This window comes from Pteropus alecto, unplaced genomic scaffold (genome assembly GCF_000325575.1).
Source record: "Pteropus alecto unplaced genomic scaffold, ASM32557v1 scaffold338, whole genome shotgun sequence".
Classification (NCBI taxonomy): Eukaryota; Metazoa; Chordata; class Mammalia; order Chiroptera; family Pteropodidae; genus Pteropus; species Pteropus alecto.
The window spans coordinates 141,258-162,760 of NW_006441995.1; the positions used below are offsets into that span (position 1 = coordinate 141,258).

Here is a 21,503-nt window from a genome sequence, read left to right on the forward strand (position 1 = left end):
AATAAATAAATAAATTTATCCAGAGGACCCACTAAGCTGTCTCAGAAATCATCTTTATAGAAAATCTTATTTTCTCCTCCAAGACAGTTTTTGCCAACAATTGCTTTTAAGGTTGCACATGTGAGGCTCCGCGTATGTGTTGTAATCAAGGCCGGAGTAAAAAATGACTAATTGCCATGTAAAATGAACTTAGCTTTATATCTTTTTCCTTATAAACCTAAAATTCTTTCACATTATTTAACTGAACATCAAGATATTCTGTTAAAAATTGGTAGAGATGGGTATAATTATTTCCATTTTAGGAAAATAGAAACTAAGGCATAGGAAGTTTAATGACTAACTCTAAAAGCATATGGTCAGCTAACAAGTCAGGAGAATATCCTTGTCCCCAGTCACAAGGCCACAGGATTATAGAATTAGCTGGAGGACAAATACAAGTTATCTCTGTTGTTCCTGCTATCTTTATGATGTTATCTTCTTAAAGCGACAGGAAGCTCAGGTTCTATAGTAAACAAAGTTTCAAGTTCCCATAGGAAATGTGCATGGGTGCTTTCTTAAATTAAATCTATAATCCTAACTGTAGTTTCTTTGCATAGGTATCTCTTTGTCTCCCTTTACTAGATTACAAGTACCTCTAGGGCATTGTCTCCTTTCACTTTGCATATTAGCATCATATGACACCCAGGCTCACCCACAGAGATTACAATCTGATTGGTTTGGGGAGGTTTCCAGGTATAAGAAATACTTTAAAGGCTCAACAGATGATTCTAATATACAGCCAAACTTGATACTAATGCCAATGCTTTATATATCATAAGAGCGCAATATGATTGTTAAATTGAGTTGAATGTTAAGGTTGATCCTCTGAGGACTAGAAACTATTTTATTTTTGTCGGTGACATCTTATAGAAGCTGTGACTAATCTAGTTCGAAATTGAGGAATAAGTATTAAGGAGTAAATGTGCCTAAATATATTGCTTGGAACTTCACTCTGGAAGTTGGCCAATTCTGGTTCAGATGCAAAGGTATGGGTCAACAGCTCTAGGACTATAGGAGTTGACCTTCATTTTGGGAGTGACAGAATGGTGCCTCTAAGTTAAAAAGGTTATGATAATACTCTTGGAATTGAGGTTTAGCCTGAGGCAGGTATGGAATAAATTAGGTCTTAAAGTGACTGATTTGTGAAAGCCCTAAAAATCTTGGCATAAACTGACCTCATGAATTGGTCTTTTTGTTATTCTGAGCCCTTTCATGGGTTTTAAAATCTCTACAGCCTTCTTGGGGTCCTTTATGTAACTAATAGCCATAAGACAAGCTAGCCACCTTGGCCTATCTTAGCCAAGGTTCCGGCCTGGGTAAAAGCTGGAAAGGGTATGAAGAGGTGTTGGACAGGATGAAACCATAGGCATGTGTGCTCCACAATTTTCACTTTGCTGTGTAATTCCCCATTGTAGATGATGCTGTTTTAGAAACATGCCCTAAGTAGGGCAGAGCAACAACTGCCTTATGCAGGAGGATGCTCAGTATTGAACAAAGATGATGATAATAATAGTCAGGGGTTTCCACTTGGCAAGTATATTCCCCTAGGGAAGTAAAGTACCATAATTTTCCACTTGGGTTTCCACTTGGCAAGTATATTCCCCTAGGGAAGTAAAGTACCATAATTTTCTTCTTAAAGCTAGCCACCCCTGACCCCCACCCCAAGGGTTATAATAATGCTTTTCAATCTACGAGCTTGAAGGGGAGGGTTGTGATTAATGAGAAAAAATTAACAAGTAATTTTAAATGCATCTTGTTACAAAGAATGCTATTGAAAAACTATATTAAAATATCATTTGAGCTTATCTATTACAGATAATTCTTGGATTTCCTTGGGTACCTTTGGTTTAACACAAGTCAAGAACTATTTAATACTTCTTATCAGTAATAATGTTATAATTATACAATTCTCTTCCTGTGTGAGTTTCTGTCAATTATTCTAACAACTAGAACTAGCTTCCCAGGAGAATTTTTCCAGTTAAAGAAAGAAAACGTGCTTTTGAACCCAGAGTTAAAGAGTATGCTCCAATTTAACATTGTTTTAATTAATTTGTCTCCAGGAATTTGAAGTGACAGCTCCCTGTATAATAATAGAAACAGTTGCCAAAAATCTTACCAAAACTCTTTCTACCATGTTTTCTCCAAAAATAAAATCAGAACTGCAGCTTTTGAAAGAATACTTATCTTCATTTGGTTGACATCTAAGGAAAAGAAATAAGCATTTGCTATTTTAAATTGGTAGATAAAGCCATTTTAAACCTTAGCACATGAAATTATCAGATGTTTTAATAGATTTATACAAAAACATCTACGGTTAACTTGTGTTTATCTGAAATTAATGAGAAAGAAGAAAAAATTGAGATAGGTGCTTTCAGGAATATATTTTTGAAGTATTTGACAGCTGTTTCAATATAGGCTGAGATCAGTCCAAACAAGTTCTGTACCCATCACTGTACTAGCTGTGTGATCAACCAGGAGGGCTTCCCAGCCCTTATCTTCTTGCTCTTCCAGCAAAGACTCTCCAATCTCTAATCTCCACTCTCCTCTTCCTCAAGTGGCCAATGCTTTCAGAGACCAGTGGCCTCCAGGGCCAAAGCTAAGTCAATCTATCAGTTATACTTGAGTGTGCATTGGTTTAATTTGTTTTTTTCCTTCTAGAAACTCTTTTTTTTTTTTTAAATGTTAAAAGTGTTTTGCATGACGAGAAACTAAAAAACACGTAGCCCTCTATCTGTAGCTAGATGTACTCCAGAGTCTTCACGGTGTCCCCAGTGTGCACAGCAGGTGAGTGCTTCAGTACCTGCACGGGCACTAATCACGTGAGTTCAGTTATGTCCATGGCTAGTCTTAATCTTCTCTCAGATCAAACATGCCTTCATCACTGATGATACTAGTAAATATTAACTTTCATTTTGCATATTTATACTGCTTTCTTTGTTGTCTATCTAACCTATGCCAATAAATAATAAATAATGACAGAAATAATTTAAAAGAGGGGAAAAAAGAATGCCAGAGAAAGGGGAGAAAGGGATATCTAGCAGCCAGATCATTAATGCCTAACTAAATCAAAATTTAGCTATATCCATTTGAAATGTTCTTATCCAAGTCAATGAGACAATGGAAACAATCCAATATTAATATATTGATATTTAAATATTACTGGCATTTTGAAAAGCATTTTAAACTTGTATTCTTTATAAAATCTTCTTTCAAACATAAATCTTGGAAATCCAGCTCCACAATATCAGAATATTATTTTCCGTGAATGGTTATAATGATAAAAATAAACAAGAATGAAAAGACAGCACAATTTTTTTCCTCATTAACTTACCCTACTGATATAGCACCCAAAACATTCTGATTAGTAGAGAGCTGGGCTGAAATTCTGGCACTTGGTAAATTTTCACTTAGCAAACAGGAGATCCTCTCAGAAATCTGAAAGAAAAGAAATCCATCAAAGAGTTTATTTAAGTTGCTTACTAAAGGAACATCAGGCAAGAAAACAATAATTATAGTTAAATGTACTGAAAATTTACTATCTTCAAGTATTGCCCTAAGCATTATATGTGCATTACCTCATTTATTTCTCACAACAAATCTACATCCTTTGTTCATCTATCGTCCACTTCGTATCGATAAGTAAACTGACCTAACAAGTTTAAATAACTTGGCTAGGCCTGGGGAACCAGGAATGGGGCTGACATTTGAGCCTGGGTCCAACACCAAAGATTGTATACTTAGTCATAATATTCAGAAACCTCACTCTTTTTGTTACTTTTACCTTGTTAACTAAGTGTGTTAATTCTCATTTCTAGACTAATAAATCTATCTTGCAGGACGATTTAATCTTTGGAAACACCCTAAGAGCTTCACCATCACCACCAACCAATGTAAGAGGAAACCATCTCTTCACCTAGAAACTTTCGACTGGTACCTTAATCAATGACTTTGAGGTATGTGTGTATATGTGTGTGTGTGTGTGTGTGTGTGTGTATTTACACACCTGCATTTAATGTATAAAGGAAGGAGCAGACAACTTTAGAGCTGGAAGGAAACCTATAAATGATCCAATCTAGTGTCTCCAGTGTTTTGTGGACACCTCCCTTCCCTCTCCAGAGATTTGCAAAAATGTAAGAAGTTCATGTCTTTAAATATAGATGGGGTCTGTTTCAACTTTAATTTTATATCAACCAATGGAAATAATTTTGAGTATTTCTCCCTTTATAACAGAATTTGAGAGCCGAGAAATATATATCAAGAGAGTATGTGTCATTGGTTAGTAAAAATCAGAATACATGCTCATGACTCAGTCACTCAGAGGATTATCTCTCACCCAAAATGGTAGTTTTTACTCTTACATTGCTTAAGATATTTTTTATTAGGCATATATTGTTTAAATTATACAAAATAAGTGACCATTGATTAATGATAGGATGAGTAAAAATTGTTCTGATTATGCTTTTAAGGAACATAAAAATAATGGTCCTATAAAATTCACCTGGAGATAATTTTCACTAGACCTATAAATTATATTTATTTTGTCAGAATTCTTACATAGCATTTAGTTTTACTAAACAGAAAATTCAATGATGGGCATATCCCATTAGGCTTCGCTAATTAGGAATAAGTTTTATTCATACTCTTAATAAGTTATTCAAGAAGAAATGATTACAAACAATAGTCTGAAAAGTTCTCTTATGCTTAATCATTTAGGAAGGAAATGCAAGAAATATATTACATTTTATTTTTAAAATATGCAATGAAGATTTCAAAATGCCAAAGAGGAAATATTTATCTACTTTTGATATCTACTTTTGTAGTAAATTTTTTAATCTATAATTTATAATACATGCTGTTACAAAATCAAATGCAATATAATAACATTTTAGAAATTAGTCAACACATCATACTTTTTCTTATAAACTTAAAAAAATTAAACAAACATCACTTCTTAAATAGATAAAAGAATTTAAGTAATATGGTGATGATTACTAGATTATATTTAAATGAAGTTTTAATAATATACTGATTTAAAACTTTAAAGCATGTTTTACATAAAAATCACATTATAAACCATGCATAAATGATAAAATGATTTTTAAAATTTACAATAGGTCTCATGAAATCATATCTTACAAAGAAAAAGATTTTAAAATATAAAAATGTTGCAAATGTGACCGACCTAAACTCCCTCACTTCAGTAATAAAGAGAAGGTTGGGTGCTTTTTCCAAGAATGAAAACATAGATAGTGGCAGGGGTAGGATCAGTACCAATCTGATTTTTTTTTTCATTGAATTGATGAAATCACTGGTATTTTTAACACTCTGTGAGTTGCCATCCTTATGTTCAGTATGGAAAACCAAAACAACACTAGGTGATCAATCTTCAATGGTTTAGCTGGAAATAAGTGACTGATGGAATTAAGTCCCAAATTCCAACCTAACGATCTTGTGTCCCATTTCTCTCAAGTGTCTGCTTCTGGAAGAACATAGCTAAAACTATAGTGACAGAATACCCCAAACCCATATGCACATGGCCTGAGCGAAATGAGTATCTCCTTAGAAAGGCCCACTGTGAGTGATTCAGCACCTGCAATGGCTGAAGAGAGAATTTTTAAGAGGCATCCCAAGCCCTCCCAAGTACACCGTGTGGGTAGTTCCCTGCTCCTGTTATCCATGAAGATGGGTTTGGAGTGGATCTCTAGTATGACCTAAACCAGCAAAGCCACACTTGGGTGTCGACCAGCAGGGATGAAGAAAATCCCTGTCACTTCTTTGACTTCTGACTCCCAGCCCCTGCTACTTCATCGCTCCCCCTGTTCCCACATGGGATCAGTGCCCTGGAACAAGACCTCAAGAGTTCCCACTATACCAGACTCAGCTTCACAGCTTCAGAGAGACCACAAGACTCATTCCTGAGAACAACTCTCTGATTTAAGAGAGCACGTTTAATAAAGTCACTGAAGGTTTTTTGCTACCTGGTCCAGGTGTTCCTCCGGCTTGGCAGTTGATTCTGCACCAGTGCAAAGCTCAGAGAGCCCGTAATGCTGAGTGTGAGGCCCACAACAATCTACTAAAAGAAGGATGGGAGATTGAGCTCGGTCCTATCATAGGAAGTTTTCTTACCTTATTTTTTGCTTTCTCTTTAGTCTTGCACTGTTCTAATGCATGGTGTTCAAATGTTTTCCTTACTTTTTCACACCTTTGAGTTCGAGGTGGCTGCAAAGTAGCAGGTCTTAGAACATGTTCAGAATGTTTCACAGGACCTGAAGAGAACAGAATTAAAGGGTCAATATATCTTTAGTGAAATGCTTCTTCCTCCACATTTTTGACAAAATGATGCTTATTTTCTAAAGTCATCATTAATGAGGGGTTAATGTTAACTAACCAAAGTCGAAATATCCAGCAAATTGCCTACTACTTACTTTCAGTGTAGCTTTTACCCCGTAACTATTTATTTTGACCATGGGACTTGGCTTACCAAATATATCCCTTCGTGTTTTGTCACTCAGCCCTACCACCATACCTCCCACATGCATATTCAGATTAAAATATAGATGGTAAAATGTAATTTCTGAGGTGTTTGCAAAAAACTACATACCTTGTTCTGTACCACTCATGTCAACACTCCTTTGCACAAGAGTTGGTGTCATAAAAACATTGTTTTTCTTCACTGTAAGCAAAAATATTTAGAAAATTTTAAATCTGTGTCAATGTGTCAGTTGCTACACGATTTGGATTTGAACAGTCTCATACTGAACTCACCAGTAGATGTCACTGTTGGTACTAACAGCAGGAGGCAGTGCATACAAGAGCACTGGTTCTGCTAAAACAGCGTGAGGGCGAGCTGAGTTTTGCTACGTAATTCTGTCTACTCTTAGAAATGCAAGTGAAAATTAGTTCACTAACAAAATAGGCAGTTTTTACAATCATGAAGTAGAGTACTGAGACAAATTCTGCAGATTATAAAATCAAAATTGGTAATGAACTCTCTGAGTGCGTTAATATATATTTCTTGTAGGATGTTATAAAACTGTTAGCAAATTCTGCTCCTGTTCCCATTCTAATGATACCTGAAGAGAGAAGTAAAGATAATAGGTTGTTTTTATCCTAGGTTATTTTTCTATGCAGTGTGTTAGTGGGGTAAGACTGTGGTGGTGGCACTTGCAAGTATAGAATTAGTATATACTTCAGAGATCACCTCTTGGTTGCAAATTGTAGAAACGGCAACTTTTGAGTGTTTGATTAATGGAGATGAGAAGAGAATAAGAATTGCTTCTTCAGAATATTATAACATATTATAAATGTTGGTGTCAGATTGCTTCTCTAATTCAAAGTTCGATTAAATTGTTTTTATAATCTTTATTATTGAAAACCAATAATCAATGGACCATATAAAACTGTACTATTTTTCTCCATTCCAACACGACCAATATTCTGCACATCATCAAATTAAATGGTGCTTACTTATATGAATGTACCTTTATTCATTCTTTCTTTGTGTGTGTATCTGATTTTAAAAATTAAAAAAATTGAAACGGTTATTAGATAACTTAAAGCCATCTCTTTTTTTTATGCACAAATACAACAAAACAAATCCTCTAGGATTAGGGCCCCTATTTTTGTCTGTAACTTGTCAGCAGGGTTTAGAAGGAGCCTATTCTGTTAGAAAATATCTCTTTTGTATCCAAAAGGTATCTGACATGTTGTTGTTCAGTCATTATAAAGTAGTTTTACTTAACAAAGCATTATAAATTTAAAATAAAAAGAAGTAATGTTTTAATTAGTGAAAATTTAAAAAGGAATCATATTCTTAACTTTAAAATATAAATCTACAGCATAAATTTTAGAATAAGAATCTAAGGCACAGTTGTATATTTTGAATACTATACATATTATAAAACATATAAATGGACAATAATAAGTAAAATAAAGCAAGTTATTTTCTAGGGCTGCCTTATATAACATATTGCTATCATAAACATGAAATCCTAAAAAAAAAATCATCACGTTCAAACTTCCTACCAAAAATAAACAAATACACTCTTTGTATTTGTGCAGTTCATAAGGTATTCTTACATGCACACTTTGCTAAGACCTCTATTTTATTTGCCACAGCATTTTCTAGTAGCTGAGAAAGGAAGATCATCATTTATGAGAATGGATTTTGAAAAGTCAGAATCTCAGGTCTGAGGTTCTAGAAACTCTTTATACCTGGCCCAGAAGGAGGGAAGTTTGGGAGGTCAGTGAAGGATGGCAATCTCATTCACTTCTGAGACAAGCTTAACACTAAAAGCAGATTGCAAACTGAAGTCAATAAGGAAGTGGGTTTTTGTATTTCTTTTGATTTGGATTCTTGCTGTTTCAAAAATTTTCTGTATCACTGATTTAGAAAAAAAAATGTATTTTTATCAATAAAAGTAAAGTATGCCTCTGGTGAGCATTAAGAATGAATTCCCATTCAGTTTAGTAAAGATTTGAGTGCTCACTGCGTGTAAGACACTGTCGGGCATGAAGATGACCTCAAAGAACTGACAGTGGAGGAGACCGACATGTACATGCACAGCTGTATTACAAGGCAGAGGGCAATGCAGTCGATTATAAAAGGATCAGCAGAGTGCTTTGAGTGCAGAAGAAAAGCAATCTAAGTTACTGATTGACTCAGGATACAGTGCTATATGATAAAGTTCTTAGAACAAAATGTTTTTCTAAAAGGCAGATATCTATATATATAAGCAGATGATTACTCAGCGGAAAATAGTAGTTTTCCCTAATTACAAAGCTAATACGTACCTACTGCAGAAACTTTGGAAACACAACAGAATATAAAGTGCTGAGGGGAGGGGTGGGAACAAATCACTACCTAAAATAACTGTTGCTAACAATGTGGCTTATGTCCTTTCAATCTTCTTCCAATGTTGATAAATTCATTTTTAAAATAGTGACTCACTATACAAGCCATTTTATAGTCCGCTGTTTTCATATAACAATATATTATAAACACGATTCAAAGGGGAGACTTTTAAACATTATGCATTTGAAAAGTTTCTTAAAAGTTTCACATTCAGAGTAAACATAACAGTAAATCTTCAGTGGTCAAGGGTATACCTACCTCCTGGAGATAGAGAACCTGTAGTATGCAAAGTAAAAGATGAAGACCGTATGCGCTTTCTTGAAAAACCATTACGTTCTGCAAGAAATTCAATGTGAAGGAGGGTAAAATTGCTTGCAATAACAAATTATCCTCAATCAATGATACAGGGGGATAAGTAGAATTTCCTTTTGTATAATAAATTATCACTTGATAACATGTTAACTCCTGAAGCACAATTTTAAATATTGGGGTTAATAGCTCAGTGATTATAAATTGATAGGCTTATCATTCTAGTATGAAAATATCAGAAATGAGTGGCTTCTGCAGGAAATTTCATTTGTATTCTGAGATCATACAGAGAATGGTTTGGGTACGTTGTGACACAAGCAGTAGAGAATCATGGGATTTTAGAGTTGCTAACATCACTTCTCAGAGAACCACATGTCAAATTTCAAAACAAAAGCCGATCTGCTCCCATGTTTTGTTTTTCTCTTTTCTCAATTTTATTTTAATTTAGAAATATTTTCAAACTTACAGAAAAATTGGAAAAATAGTACAAAGTATTCTCATATACTCTTTACACAGATATACCAGTTAACATTTTGCCTCATTTGATTTATTATTCTCTATCAACACATTTTTCTGAATCATTTCAGATTAAGCCGTGTGCATTATGCCACCTTATACCTAAATATGTCATTTTCTAAGAATAAGAACATCTCTCATATCATCCCAGTAAGATGATCAATTTCAGGAAAATTAACATAACATATAACACTCTTAACTAACCTACCAACCATAATTTTGTCCGTTGACTAATAATGTCCCTTACAGCATTCTTCTCCCCAGTCCTGTATTCAGTCCAAGATCATGTATAACATTTGATTGTCTCAAGTCCTTAGTCAACTCTAACCTGGATTAGTCCTCTGTCTTTGTTTTGAATAATAAAATCCTCGTGTTTTAATAAAATGTTCTTCATTTTGAGTTCTACTGTAGTTTAATCTACATTTTTCTGTTAAAATCTTTATTAATTAAATTTATCGGGGTACCATTGACTAATAACATTATATAAATTTCAGATATTCAACTTTATAATACAACATCTGTACACTCTTATGATGTGTGAGTACATAACACTTTCATGTTTAAACATAAGAAAAACAATTAAGTTTTATGTAGTCTGTGCCATGTGCCAAAATGCTTGTGCCTGCTTATTTTCTTTGGGTAAAGATTGATTTTGAAATACAAGATGTAAACCATACCATGTTCTGCTGCTTCATACACAGTTTCTTCTGCAGGTCTCTGGAAGGAAACAAAGCTGCCAATGAGAGCTGAGCATTTGCTGTTTTTACATCGGATTTTCGCCCTGTCACTTTATAAGAGAATTCTCAAAAGCCAGGTCTGTTCAGTTAGGCCAAGACAAAGCTGCTCACCTTTACTCACTAGGCATGTACTCAAGAAAAAGAAAAGTCTAATAAAGCAGTTTTATATTTCAGTGACTGAAGAATCCCTTGTGGGAACGTGATTAATATGAATATCCTGAAACATCCACTCTCAGGATGCTGAAGCAGTTGGCCTGGGGTGGGGCCTAGGAATCTGATTTCAATAAGGGCTTGGAGGTTGTTTTTCTTTAGTAAGTCAATTTTGTGAGTAGTAGGATAAATTACTTGCATAAACACGAATAACAAGAAAATACTAATTAAGGTAAAGTGAGAATGCTGCTTATCATTTGTCTTTCAAAGCAGGCGATTTCAGTATGATGTTGAAAAAAGCAGACAGGGTCCTTAAGATCCCTTTTAAAATAAAATATTGCAGTTTGCAATTTATTTTATACCCAATTTTATGCCGGGTCGGTGGTGGAGACCCATGAGGAGCCTTAGCCCTCCTAATCTCTTTCAGTCCCGCCCCTTTCCAAGTCACTCCGAAAAACACATAATTTTAATAAAAATGGCATAGCTTTAAGACAAGGCCACTGGCTTCCCATTTCAGCCAAACAAACTACTGTCAGTAAATCTCTACTATATAAATATTCTGGAGACATTACTCTGCTAAGTAAAGAAAAAAGTAAACTTACTCAGCAGTGATATCATTTAGAATAGCTAGCTTCTTGAAACAGAATTTTCTTTGTTGAAGTAAAAACCAAAAAAAAGAAAAGTAGCTTGAACTTACCTTAAAGGTTTCTCCTCTTTTTTCAAAAACAAATATTGGTTGAGCAATGACAGATTTTTCTGTAAACAACAACAACAACAACAAACAAAATGGGTAAGAAATGAAATCACATTCTGACATTTATAACATGATCTAAAAATATTTAAAGATTTTTTTGTTTTGTATTTTTCCCTGCCTTTAGTTAAAATCCAAACTGTTCTATATGGATTCTATAAATTGCATATTTACAAATGACTTTAACAGTTAATTACAGAAATAACTACTTGGGGAAAGTGGTAGTAATATATTTCCATAAATAGAGATCATCCCATTAAAAGAACACACTTTGTGTTTAAGGAAAATGAAATGTACCTACCTGCCTTTAGAATCTCATCAGGACATCTTTAATTTTAGAATAAAAAGTTTCAAAGCGTGAAAAATCTCATCTGAGAATAAAACTTCTACTTGGATCCGATCTCAAGGTATAAATGGTATAGATGTATTGTATTCTGTGCTTAAAAACTGTCCAGAAATAGTTTATATTTCCTTGATGAGAGTAGTTATATACTAAGCTATGTTTTCAATATTTAGACTAAGAATCAGTCTTAGTGTTATAAAGTAGCTAAAGTTTGTCTTCAGCCCTGCCGGCCTTATTAATCTTTTATATTTTCTTATCTCAGGTAGGACAATAGAGAGAAACTCATTCACTCTAGGGTACAAATAAGTGATAACAGCTTTAAATATTGGCATTCCATGATTCTTAGGGAAAATTTTATAGTTCTTAAGAGCTTGGGCTCTGGAGTTAGGTAGGTATGTTTGCAAATATGAGTTTCACCACTAATTGGCTTTATACTTTAGGAAACCTAATATGCCTGCACATAGTCTCTTCATCTGAAAAAGAAAAGATTAGAACAATACTTACCTCACAAAGTTTATGTGAAGATTAAAGGGATTTTTAGACCCAATTACTTAAATTATAATAAAATGAACCCCCAAAAATGCCTTGTTAAATATGTGGCATGCCACAAATCTTCATTCCAAAACTCATAACTGACATTGCTAAATTATAACAATACTTTCTTGATGAGCCCAAATATGACCTCAGAACTTCTCTCATTATAGGTTTCCAGTAGCCATTACCAATACTTTTCATCCTTGCATACAAGCTGAGATAATTTGCCATCCCTAGACTAAAAAAAAAAAAGAAAAGAAAAAAAAAATACTAAACCTTTAGCTGAGGAATTTCAAGGAACTATAGAACAATTACATCTTCTATATGCCAGGAAGGGGTTCTCCAAAATCTTATTCCATAAAAGAATGTCATAAACTCTGCCAGACCACCCTTTGCTAAGCTCCTGGGGCCATGCGAACTTGAGTACCTTCTTTTAGTCCAGTGAGGCTAACTGTTCACTTTTTATGCAAGTGCTTACTGCACTGTCTGCCCTTGGAGCCAAGTGAGCCCCAGCAGAAAATGCTCAATAACATATTGGCAATCCCATCCATATTAAACTGTAGCTCAATTCTTTGTTCTATCTTGAATAAGCTCCTTTTCCAGCAACTACATTAGATTTAAGAAATGAGATCTCTTTCCTTTGAAGGGAAAGAAAAAACATTCAGGGAATACTTATGAGTTAGAATAATAAATGGGCCTCTTATGAACTGGATTTAGGATAGTCATTCTTAAAATATCATGAGTTGACCTAACCCTAGACAAATGCTATGATCTTCCCTCTATTAAAACATTCAGCTAAACATGGGCAAAAGCAATTTCCAATGGCAGCATTAAGGAGGAAATTACAAAGGATTACTTGCAGCTTGGAGGGCATATGGTAAAGTAGGAAGGCCATTTATATTCATTAATTCAACAAATATTGATTAAACATCTTTTTTGTGTGTGCCAGCCACTGTGCTGTGATCTAGGTATACTTTGTCTGATTGAAGGTAGATTATTAGCCTCAGTGCAGCCACCTTCTCTCCCTGACACTGTCCAGCACATTAGTCAGAAAGCAGATAATCTCCATACCTCTAGGTTCTCTCCCCCTCGCCCAAGCAATTCTCTTGGCTCCAAAGACAGAGCCAAAATAAGCATTTATCAAGCCACGGGGTCCATATCAGTTTTCTTTCCTGATCCAGTAAAAAAAATTGAAAATAAAAGCAAGGTCCTTGAAATTATGTATTTTTAAATGTATCCTTTATTCTCTCTAATATATTTATTAATTAATCAATTTATTCAACAAATATGTACTGAGGGGTGATTACGTATGCGACACTTTGTAAGGCAACAGAGAGAAGGCTTGTGGTACAAGAAGATGAGGCTGGAACTTTTCAAAGCCTTGTGGGTTGTGCCAAAGAGTTTTGTTTTTATTCCAAGAAAAAATGAGAAACCAATAAGAGATTTACAGCAGTAGAGTCATGACTCTGATTTGCATTTTATTTTTGAAGATCACTCTGCCTGTTGTGTAGAAAACAGATTAGAGGAGGGAGGGACTGCGACAGAGGATGTAATTACGAGGCTAGTCTAGTAGACGAGCCTAGTCTAGAACAGAGTCGACTAGGTTGTTCTTTACTTCTCTGTTAACCTTGCATCTATAATTTTTGAGGCAAATGAAATACTTAAAAGTTTAAAATATAGTCTTTTGTTAAAAGGAATGCAGGCATGGGGATGGGGAGGAGAAACTTAAAAATGAAGATTAATTTTGTCAGTTTCAAGGCTCATGTAGCATTTAATAAATCCTGATATCCATTGTTGTTTTCCAAAATACTTTACTAAGAGAAGACATTCATTCATCCCACAAATATTATTAAATACCTGTTATATACAAGAAAGGGCACAAAGTATTGTTAATATAATTAAATCTCTTAGTTCACCTGTAATTCTGCTCCACCATGGAGGTACACTATAGGCCAAAGGCTTTTATTCATTGTCTTGTCTAATTTAATTTTAATCTCTTTGTGGGTTAAATGTGGTTTCTATCATATTTACAGATACTTCCTTACAGTGAGGAAACTAAGGCTCTAAGTGACTTGCTTAAAATCACGTCACTAGTAAGTGGCAAAGCCTTTAACTAAACCCAGCCTCCCTCCTACGAAATTATTGATCTTAACTCACACCTGTCATGCTGACATATATCATATAAACTTAACCTATAAAATGTCATGTTCTAAATGTACAATATGTATAATTCAGCGCTTTGCCGAGAAAAAGGCAGTATAAAAATAGTGGCACTTATATTTTTGCAACTTTGTCAAAATTGATTGACATACATATGTACTTCTCCCTCCTGAATCAGAAATCACAATGAAATACTAATAAAGAGTTGGGTTTTTGGGAGGGGAGTTAGTGGGGGTGGAGGTAGGGAAGTCATTGCAAAGACAAAGAAAACAAGAGAAATAATAGCAACAAAATTTTAGAAGCTGGAAAGTGAAAGGATAAGTGGTAACTAACTGACTTAGACCAGGAAACCTGGACCTTAAGCCATCAGTGGGGATACTCAAAAGCAATCCGGTTTACCTCACAACAGAACCACCGAAAGTCCAGGATTCGGTATCACTAAGTACTTCTGGAAGAAGAGATGAAGTTTGGCTGAAATCAAGAAGAACTTTTATCTCTTCAGCAACAAAGCAATAGTCCTTCTCCTACCCCAACAGAAGACTGGAGGATTATTCCCAGGAAAAGATGAAACATCAGACACCATTTAACATGGAGGTTCCATAATAAAAAGAGGAGGATTAGGTGAAAACGTACATACTAGATTAGTTTCCGACTGTTGCTATAACAAATTACCACAAGCTTAGTGGTTTAAAACAATACAAATTGATTTCCTTACAATTCTGGAGGTCAGAAGTCTAAAATGGGCCAGCAGAGCTTGTGTTTCTTCTCGAGGCTCGGGAGAATCCATTTCCTGGCCTTTTCCAGCTTCTAGGGGCTGGCCTCATTCCTTGGCCTGTGGCCCCACATCATTCCCGCCTCTTCTGCTGTCACATCTCCTCCTCTGACTCTGACACTCCCGCCTCCTTCTTTGTCTTATCTTTGTGATTGCATTGGGCTCACCTGAATAATCCAGGTTAATCTCTCCACTTCAAGATCATTAACTTAATCACGTCTGCAAGGTTTCTTTTGCCATGTAAGGGTACATAGTCACAGGTCCCGGGCATTAGGATACAGAAATCTTTAGAGAGCCATCATTCTAGCTACCATGCATGCAAAGTGTTGGGTTCCTTAGCTCCCCTTCTACTCAGTTCACAGAATGCTGGCAGGGGAGTATATTTCCTCCAGGCAGGAAATTAGAAGATTTTTCTCTGGAGAGTCCAACCAACTCAAAAGAAAAGATCTAAAGACATTGACAAAGGAATTCTCCAATGAGTGGTCAAGCCAGATGATGATTCCCCAGTTTATGTACACATAGCTACCAATCAGCTTTTAATGAGTTCCCCTTTCTTAAATATAAGCAAGCCATCGAAGATCACCAGACACGAAACACAGGCATTAAATGAGTAAACAGGAGAAGAGTAAATTGGATGAAAAAGACCACAAAGGTGCATTCTCCATAAAGATGAAACATCCATGAAGCAAAAGCAGAATTCTGTTTTTTTTTAAAAAGAACTGCAGAACAAAAATAAGCTTTTAGAAATTAGACTTTAAAATACAATAGTAGAATCAAAAGAATCAATACTGATTTTAAAAAATCAACAGAAGATTTAGAAAATAAAGTCGAGTAAGTAGACTAGAAAGTGGAGCAAAAGAGCAGATATGGGAAATATGAGAAAAATGTAAGAAAATCTAGATGATCAGTCCAAGAATCACTTCAACACCTGACTAATAGGAGCGCTAGAAAGACAGAATACAGAAAACAGGGAGGATGAAATGATCAACAAATAGATGATTAAAATTTTCCCAAATTAAAGGATAGAAATTTCCAGATTGAAAGAGCCCATCCAATACTCAGGACCATGTATAAAAATAGACCCCTGCCAGGACACATCATGAAATCTGAGAACACTGCAGACAAAGAAAAGGTCCTAAGAGCATCACGAAGGGAGTAAAAATTTCATATACTAAGGGTCACGTATCAACATGTACTAGGTTTCTCAACAACAACTCTGGAAATTAGAAATAAAAGGAGCAATGCTTTTAACATTCTGAGTGAAAAAGATTTCCAGCCTAGAATTATATACTAACATAAACCATCGATTAAGTATGAAGACATGATAAAAAAAACAAAAACAAAAAAAACCCAACATGTCCAGACTGCAAAATCTCAAAATACATAGCTCACATGCACCCATACTCAGGAAGCTTCTGGAGGAGATGCCCCACCGAAAGAGCCAGTAGACTAAGGATCCAAGAAATGGAGGAACCTACTCAAGGGAGACAAAGGCAGGCTCAGGATGATTGGGAGAGCGTACCCCAGGATGATGGGGAGGGCGTACTCCAGGATGATGGGGAGGGCGTACTCCAGGATGATGGGGAGGGCGTACCCCAGGATGATGGGGAGGGCGTACCCCAGGATGATGGGGAGGGCGTACCCCAGGATGACAGCAGCACTCTCATCACAGACAGCAACCAATTCACAAGGAGGGTAGTCCCTGGGGAGACTCCAGGAAGGAAAGCTCCAAACAGATGGGACCAAAATTGAATATCTCAAGTGGTCAGATTTTTTTAAAGGATATTTAGATGATTGGAAGAGAGAGTTTGGGAGTTGACTGGTAATAAATACATCAAGAACTAAGATAACAAAACAAAAACATGACACACTTATTAAATCTAGGGAAAACAAAAAGACGGGCAAGAAAGTGAAGTAATCATAAATTTTAAATGGAGCAATGGCAATAGTTTCACATAGTCGCAATGATGTCAATACTGGGTATTGATCTAATCGAATTTAAGATACAATGACTTTAGAAAGATGGGGGAATAGGAAGCATGCATGTGTATGGTGGTAGTTTTGTAGGGTCCAGAGAAATCTGTGGAAGGGATATAAATTCTATAGTGGCAAATCGGTAGTGCCTAAACATAAAATAAAGAAATAGCACTAAGAGCCTGATATTTGGAGATATGGAGGTTAATATCTAAAGAAAGCTATGAGAATTGGATGCCATGGCCTTTGAGGACCAAGAAAAGAAAGAGCAAAGGAAGGGGCAAGGAGGAGACTGCTATTTTTTCCAGAAAATCTTGTAGAACCATTTGATCCCTTAAACTACATGAATATGAATAACTTTAAAATGAATAAAAATTAAATTTAAAAATAATTCCTTTTCTACCATAGTGTCAGACACTCATAATTAAAGGACGAATGTCATGCTCCTTGCCAAGAATAGATTTTTTGTTAAGTTATACGGCTGGTCAGGCATCCAATATCTTATTTCTTGGGACTAACTCTTCTTTGCATAGAAATATATGGAAATAAAGGTATGAGCAAGATAGATTCACTGAGTTCAGAATGCAATGGATGCTCTCCCTGAATTACTGAAGATCTGCTTTTTATAATTCCTTCCAAACTTTTTAGAGGCATTTTATGTTCTTGTCTTTCACCTTTATTTAAAATACTCTTCTAAGTCTCCAGACAAGAATTTGGCTAGAAAATTATGCATATATGCAAGAGCTTTTTCTTTCAGGATTCTAAAGTGCTATAGTAGTCAGTGTTAACAGTGAATATAAACTTTTTTCCCCCTATTCTAACATGTACCATAATTTCCACCCCATTCCCCCAACCTCTGGGTGGGTTGTAAGGCCTTGTCCCTAGCCTTTATTTCTACATGTTTAATTGGCAGTCGGTATCTGACAAACCTATTTTATCTAGGAAAGTAACTGGAGGATTTTCGTGGTGAATCATTTCAGAGGAGGACATTCGAAAGGATCTGCTAAGCCCAAAGGAGATCCAGAAGAGGAGAAAGAGACTGAGGACGCGGTGCCTTTGGCTCAGAGGCCCAGTGGGAGCGGGGGTCAGCAGCTTCTAGAGGCCCCAGGTTTCGGCTACACAGCCTCCCCAACCAGGAGCCCTTCTTGCTGCCTTGGTGGTTTAGGGAAGGTGAAGACCGAGGCCTCCACACTGGGTAGAACCAAGCTGCTCTAGCCAGAGCCAAAACAGTTGTGCAAACACTCCTGGCAGGAAAGAGGGCAACAACGACCCTGCTGCAGAGGGGCGGGTGCTGCCAAATGGGTCACCTCTAATTGCCACCAGGACTGGGATCATCCACTTGGACCGCAGCCCTGGCAGGCCCCGTCGTTTCCACTCACTCTCTCTCTGGACCTATCCATGCATCTCTGCCACATCCTCTTCTCTAATTTTTTCTCTTATGTACTGTCTCACCCCAGGCTCCAACACTATCCTTCATGCCCTTGTCCTCTTCACCCTCCTGTACTTGTTTGTGTCCAGCTCTCTGACCGGTCAAAGCACAAGCTTTGAAACTCTAAAGTCATAGTCTCAGAGCCGTGTTCTTTTTAGAAAAATATTGCTCTAAGCCTCAGCTCTTTCATCTCTTTCTGTGTATGTCTTTTACAGTAGTGATCCCCAACCTTTTTGGCACCAGGGACTGGTGCTCCTATGAGAATCTAATGCCTGATGATCTGACATGGAGCTGAAGCAGAGTCTGCCTTTTACATGATCCCCAGGTGATTTGTATATATATTTGAGAAACAGTCCTCTCAGCACCTCCAGGTTTCTGTCGACTGAGACCAAATTTAGGAAGATGGCAGCAGAGACTCTTGGAGTCAGTGACTAAACCTCCAGATGTTCTGAGTAACCTGACAATAAATGAGAAAATAATTACTATGCAAACCACATACTATGATTGTTATGATGTGACGTAAGATGAAGTCAAGGGATATTGTGAAGACTGAAAAATAAATGCCTGTAGTAAGGATATTGAAATATAAATACTGATATGAAATCAGTCATTTAGATATTCTGCTTGAACCAATTAGTGATTTCTTCTCTAATGCAAAAGTTTTTCTGTTTTAATAATATGTCTGAAATCTGACTTTTCCTCTTGGAAAAAATTTTTAAGACAATGTCTGCTCGAGATTAGTTAAATGTTAATTAAAATGTTTATTTCTGCAAAGCAAAAATTTTGCCTGAAAGCATAAACTATATCAAAAACATTTGTCATAGTACTAATAGTCTTCAACAAAAATTTGAAAACATCTGAAGTCTCAAATGTAAAAACAAAAAGATATTTGCTGTAGAAAATATAGACAAATCATATCAGGTGACAATCTCTGGAACCCCAGGAAGAGGAGACACAGTATCTGAATCACAATCTTGATTTAAAAAAAACCAACCAAACAAAAACTTAAAATTATATGAAAATATTCTAAAACAATTTTAAGAAAAGACAAATTGTAGCCTAGAAGTAAAAGAAATCTGGACCAGTTCACGAGGGAACCACAAGCATGAGACATTCTGTGCTTGTTTCCTACCGTATATGTGAGCATTCTGTAAAAAATGCAAAAGGAATGAAATAAACAACAAATTATTCACCAATATATAAAAAAGTGTGTCATTACAGAAAGAATGACATTATTAACTGTGAAGGAACAATCTTGATTATATTTTATGAGATGCTTTGTACTAACTTGAAGATAAAACAACCAGGACAGGAGAGGGAAACAAAGGCAGTTTACAGGAAGTTTCCAGGATGACTCACAAAGCACTAGCTCAGCTTGAGACACAAGATGAATGGACCCTCCTGGCACTACTCCCGTCCCGGTCAAACCTGCTGAAGTCACGAACAGTTTCGGGTACTATAAATACAGTATTTGAAATAAAAGGGGAAAACACTCGCCCTTTTCAATCCAATTCTAAGTTTTTCAAACTGCTCTTTTTTGTTAGAAATGAAGTTATAAACTGGCAACTCAAAGAAATCTAGCATTTCTAGTTTCCATTTATTATGAGAAGCACACACTAGAGACAAAAAGAATCAACATTAGAATAAAACAAGAAAAGTTATTCCTCTTCTCATCAATACCATGCTGATAAAGAAATGACTCATATTCACAATGGAATAATTTCAGAATAGGGAATTGGAGAAGATGACAAAACTATCTCTCAATTCACTGAATACAACCATCATCACCCAGAAATTTGTCTAATCCATCCCGTTTTCTGAACTCATCTGCTTTCTCATACTGATAATCTTCAAGGAATCTGTTCATTTTAAATTCCAAAGACTCTGGACTCTTTTCTCCACTGGTTTGTACATTGGTCTAGATGTAGACACAGACCAATTTTGAAAAAACAAGGCATAGAGATAATAATCTGACGTGAGCAAGAAGCAAGAAGATTCAGAGATTGTATCAAATGTAGACCTTGCTACGCTTTTGGAGGTAGGACCAAGCCCTGAAAAGTTTTGTGTTGAATGCCCTCTCACACCAACCTTAACTCCAAATGTGCTGCTTAATTTATCATCCAGTCATGTGTGGCAGTGGGCTATAGCCAGTGACTTCATTTCCTTTGCATTTTAGAATCTGGAGATTTGCAGCAGCAATAATCCAATTGAAGAAAAATTCTTCTCATTTGTTACAGTCATTTACTTCACCACTATCTTTATAAATAGAGAAGTTCACAGATTCAAAAAAAACAGAAAAGTTTCATTAAATCATTTGGTATAGAACACCTGGAAAAATCACTCTGTCCATCAAAATGTAGTGGTGATGGAAGAAACTAGCTTTATACTTTTGAGAGTGTTCTGTGATTGATCCCAGTGATATGGTCATCATGTGCAGTGTGCTTTACATTGTTGCAATAAGTTGATCTGTGACATTTCCAGTAGACATCACAGCATACTCCATTAAATTTTACTACTGTTCTAGTGTCAAAATATTATTCTTCGAATTATTTCTTTGTTCTGACCTCATAAAGACAGTAGCTACCACATGACATGCTTATGTATGTCATGACTAGTGTTTATCTTTTTGCCTTTTGAAATGTTTAACTTAACATGACCTGAAGAGATTGTATGAAAAATTAGACCTTGGTGATATCCTATGATGCTTCTTTTATGTATGGGCTTAATATAAAATCTTATACTTACATCATACTTTACCTATTATAAAACATATTTAAATATATTAGTCTGGTAACTAAATAAATGACTAGTAAGGAGCCAGAATATATGGTTTTGAAAAACTAAGCTTTGGTAAAAACAAAAACAAAAACAAAAAACAGACTTAGATTCAAATTCCAACTCCTCTATTTACTAACTATGAGTTAGGGCAGGTCAT

The 21,503-nt window shown here is 35.7% G+C and overlaps 1 protein-coding gene across 1 annotated transcript in view; it reads right to left on the minus strand.

Annotated features, from left to right (window-relative positions):
• RANBP3L (RAN binding protein 3 like) overlaps positions 1-21,503 on the minus strand; it is a 42,084-nt gene that overhangs the window by 9,805 nt on the left and 10,776 nt on the right. Inside the window, exons 3-9 of the mRNA XM_015595318.2 lie at positions 11,303-11,361; positions 10,396-10,435; positions 9,152-9,229; positions 6,641-6,712; positions 6,166-6,305; positions 3,371-3,474; positions 2,156-2,240 (exon numbers count right to left, since the gene is read on the minus strand). Of these exons, the coding sequence (XP_015450804.1) occupies positions 2,156-2,240; positions 3,371-3,474; positions 6,166-6,305; positions 6,641-6,712; positions 9,152-9,229; positions 10,396-10,435; positions 11,303-11,361 (578 nt within the window). The remainder of the gene's footprint in view (positions 1-2,155; positions 2,241-3,370; positions 3,475-6,165; positions 6,306-6,640; positions 6,713-9,151; positions 9,230-10,395; positions 10,436-11,302; positions 11,362-21,503) is intronic.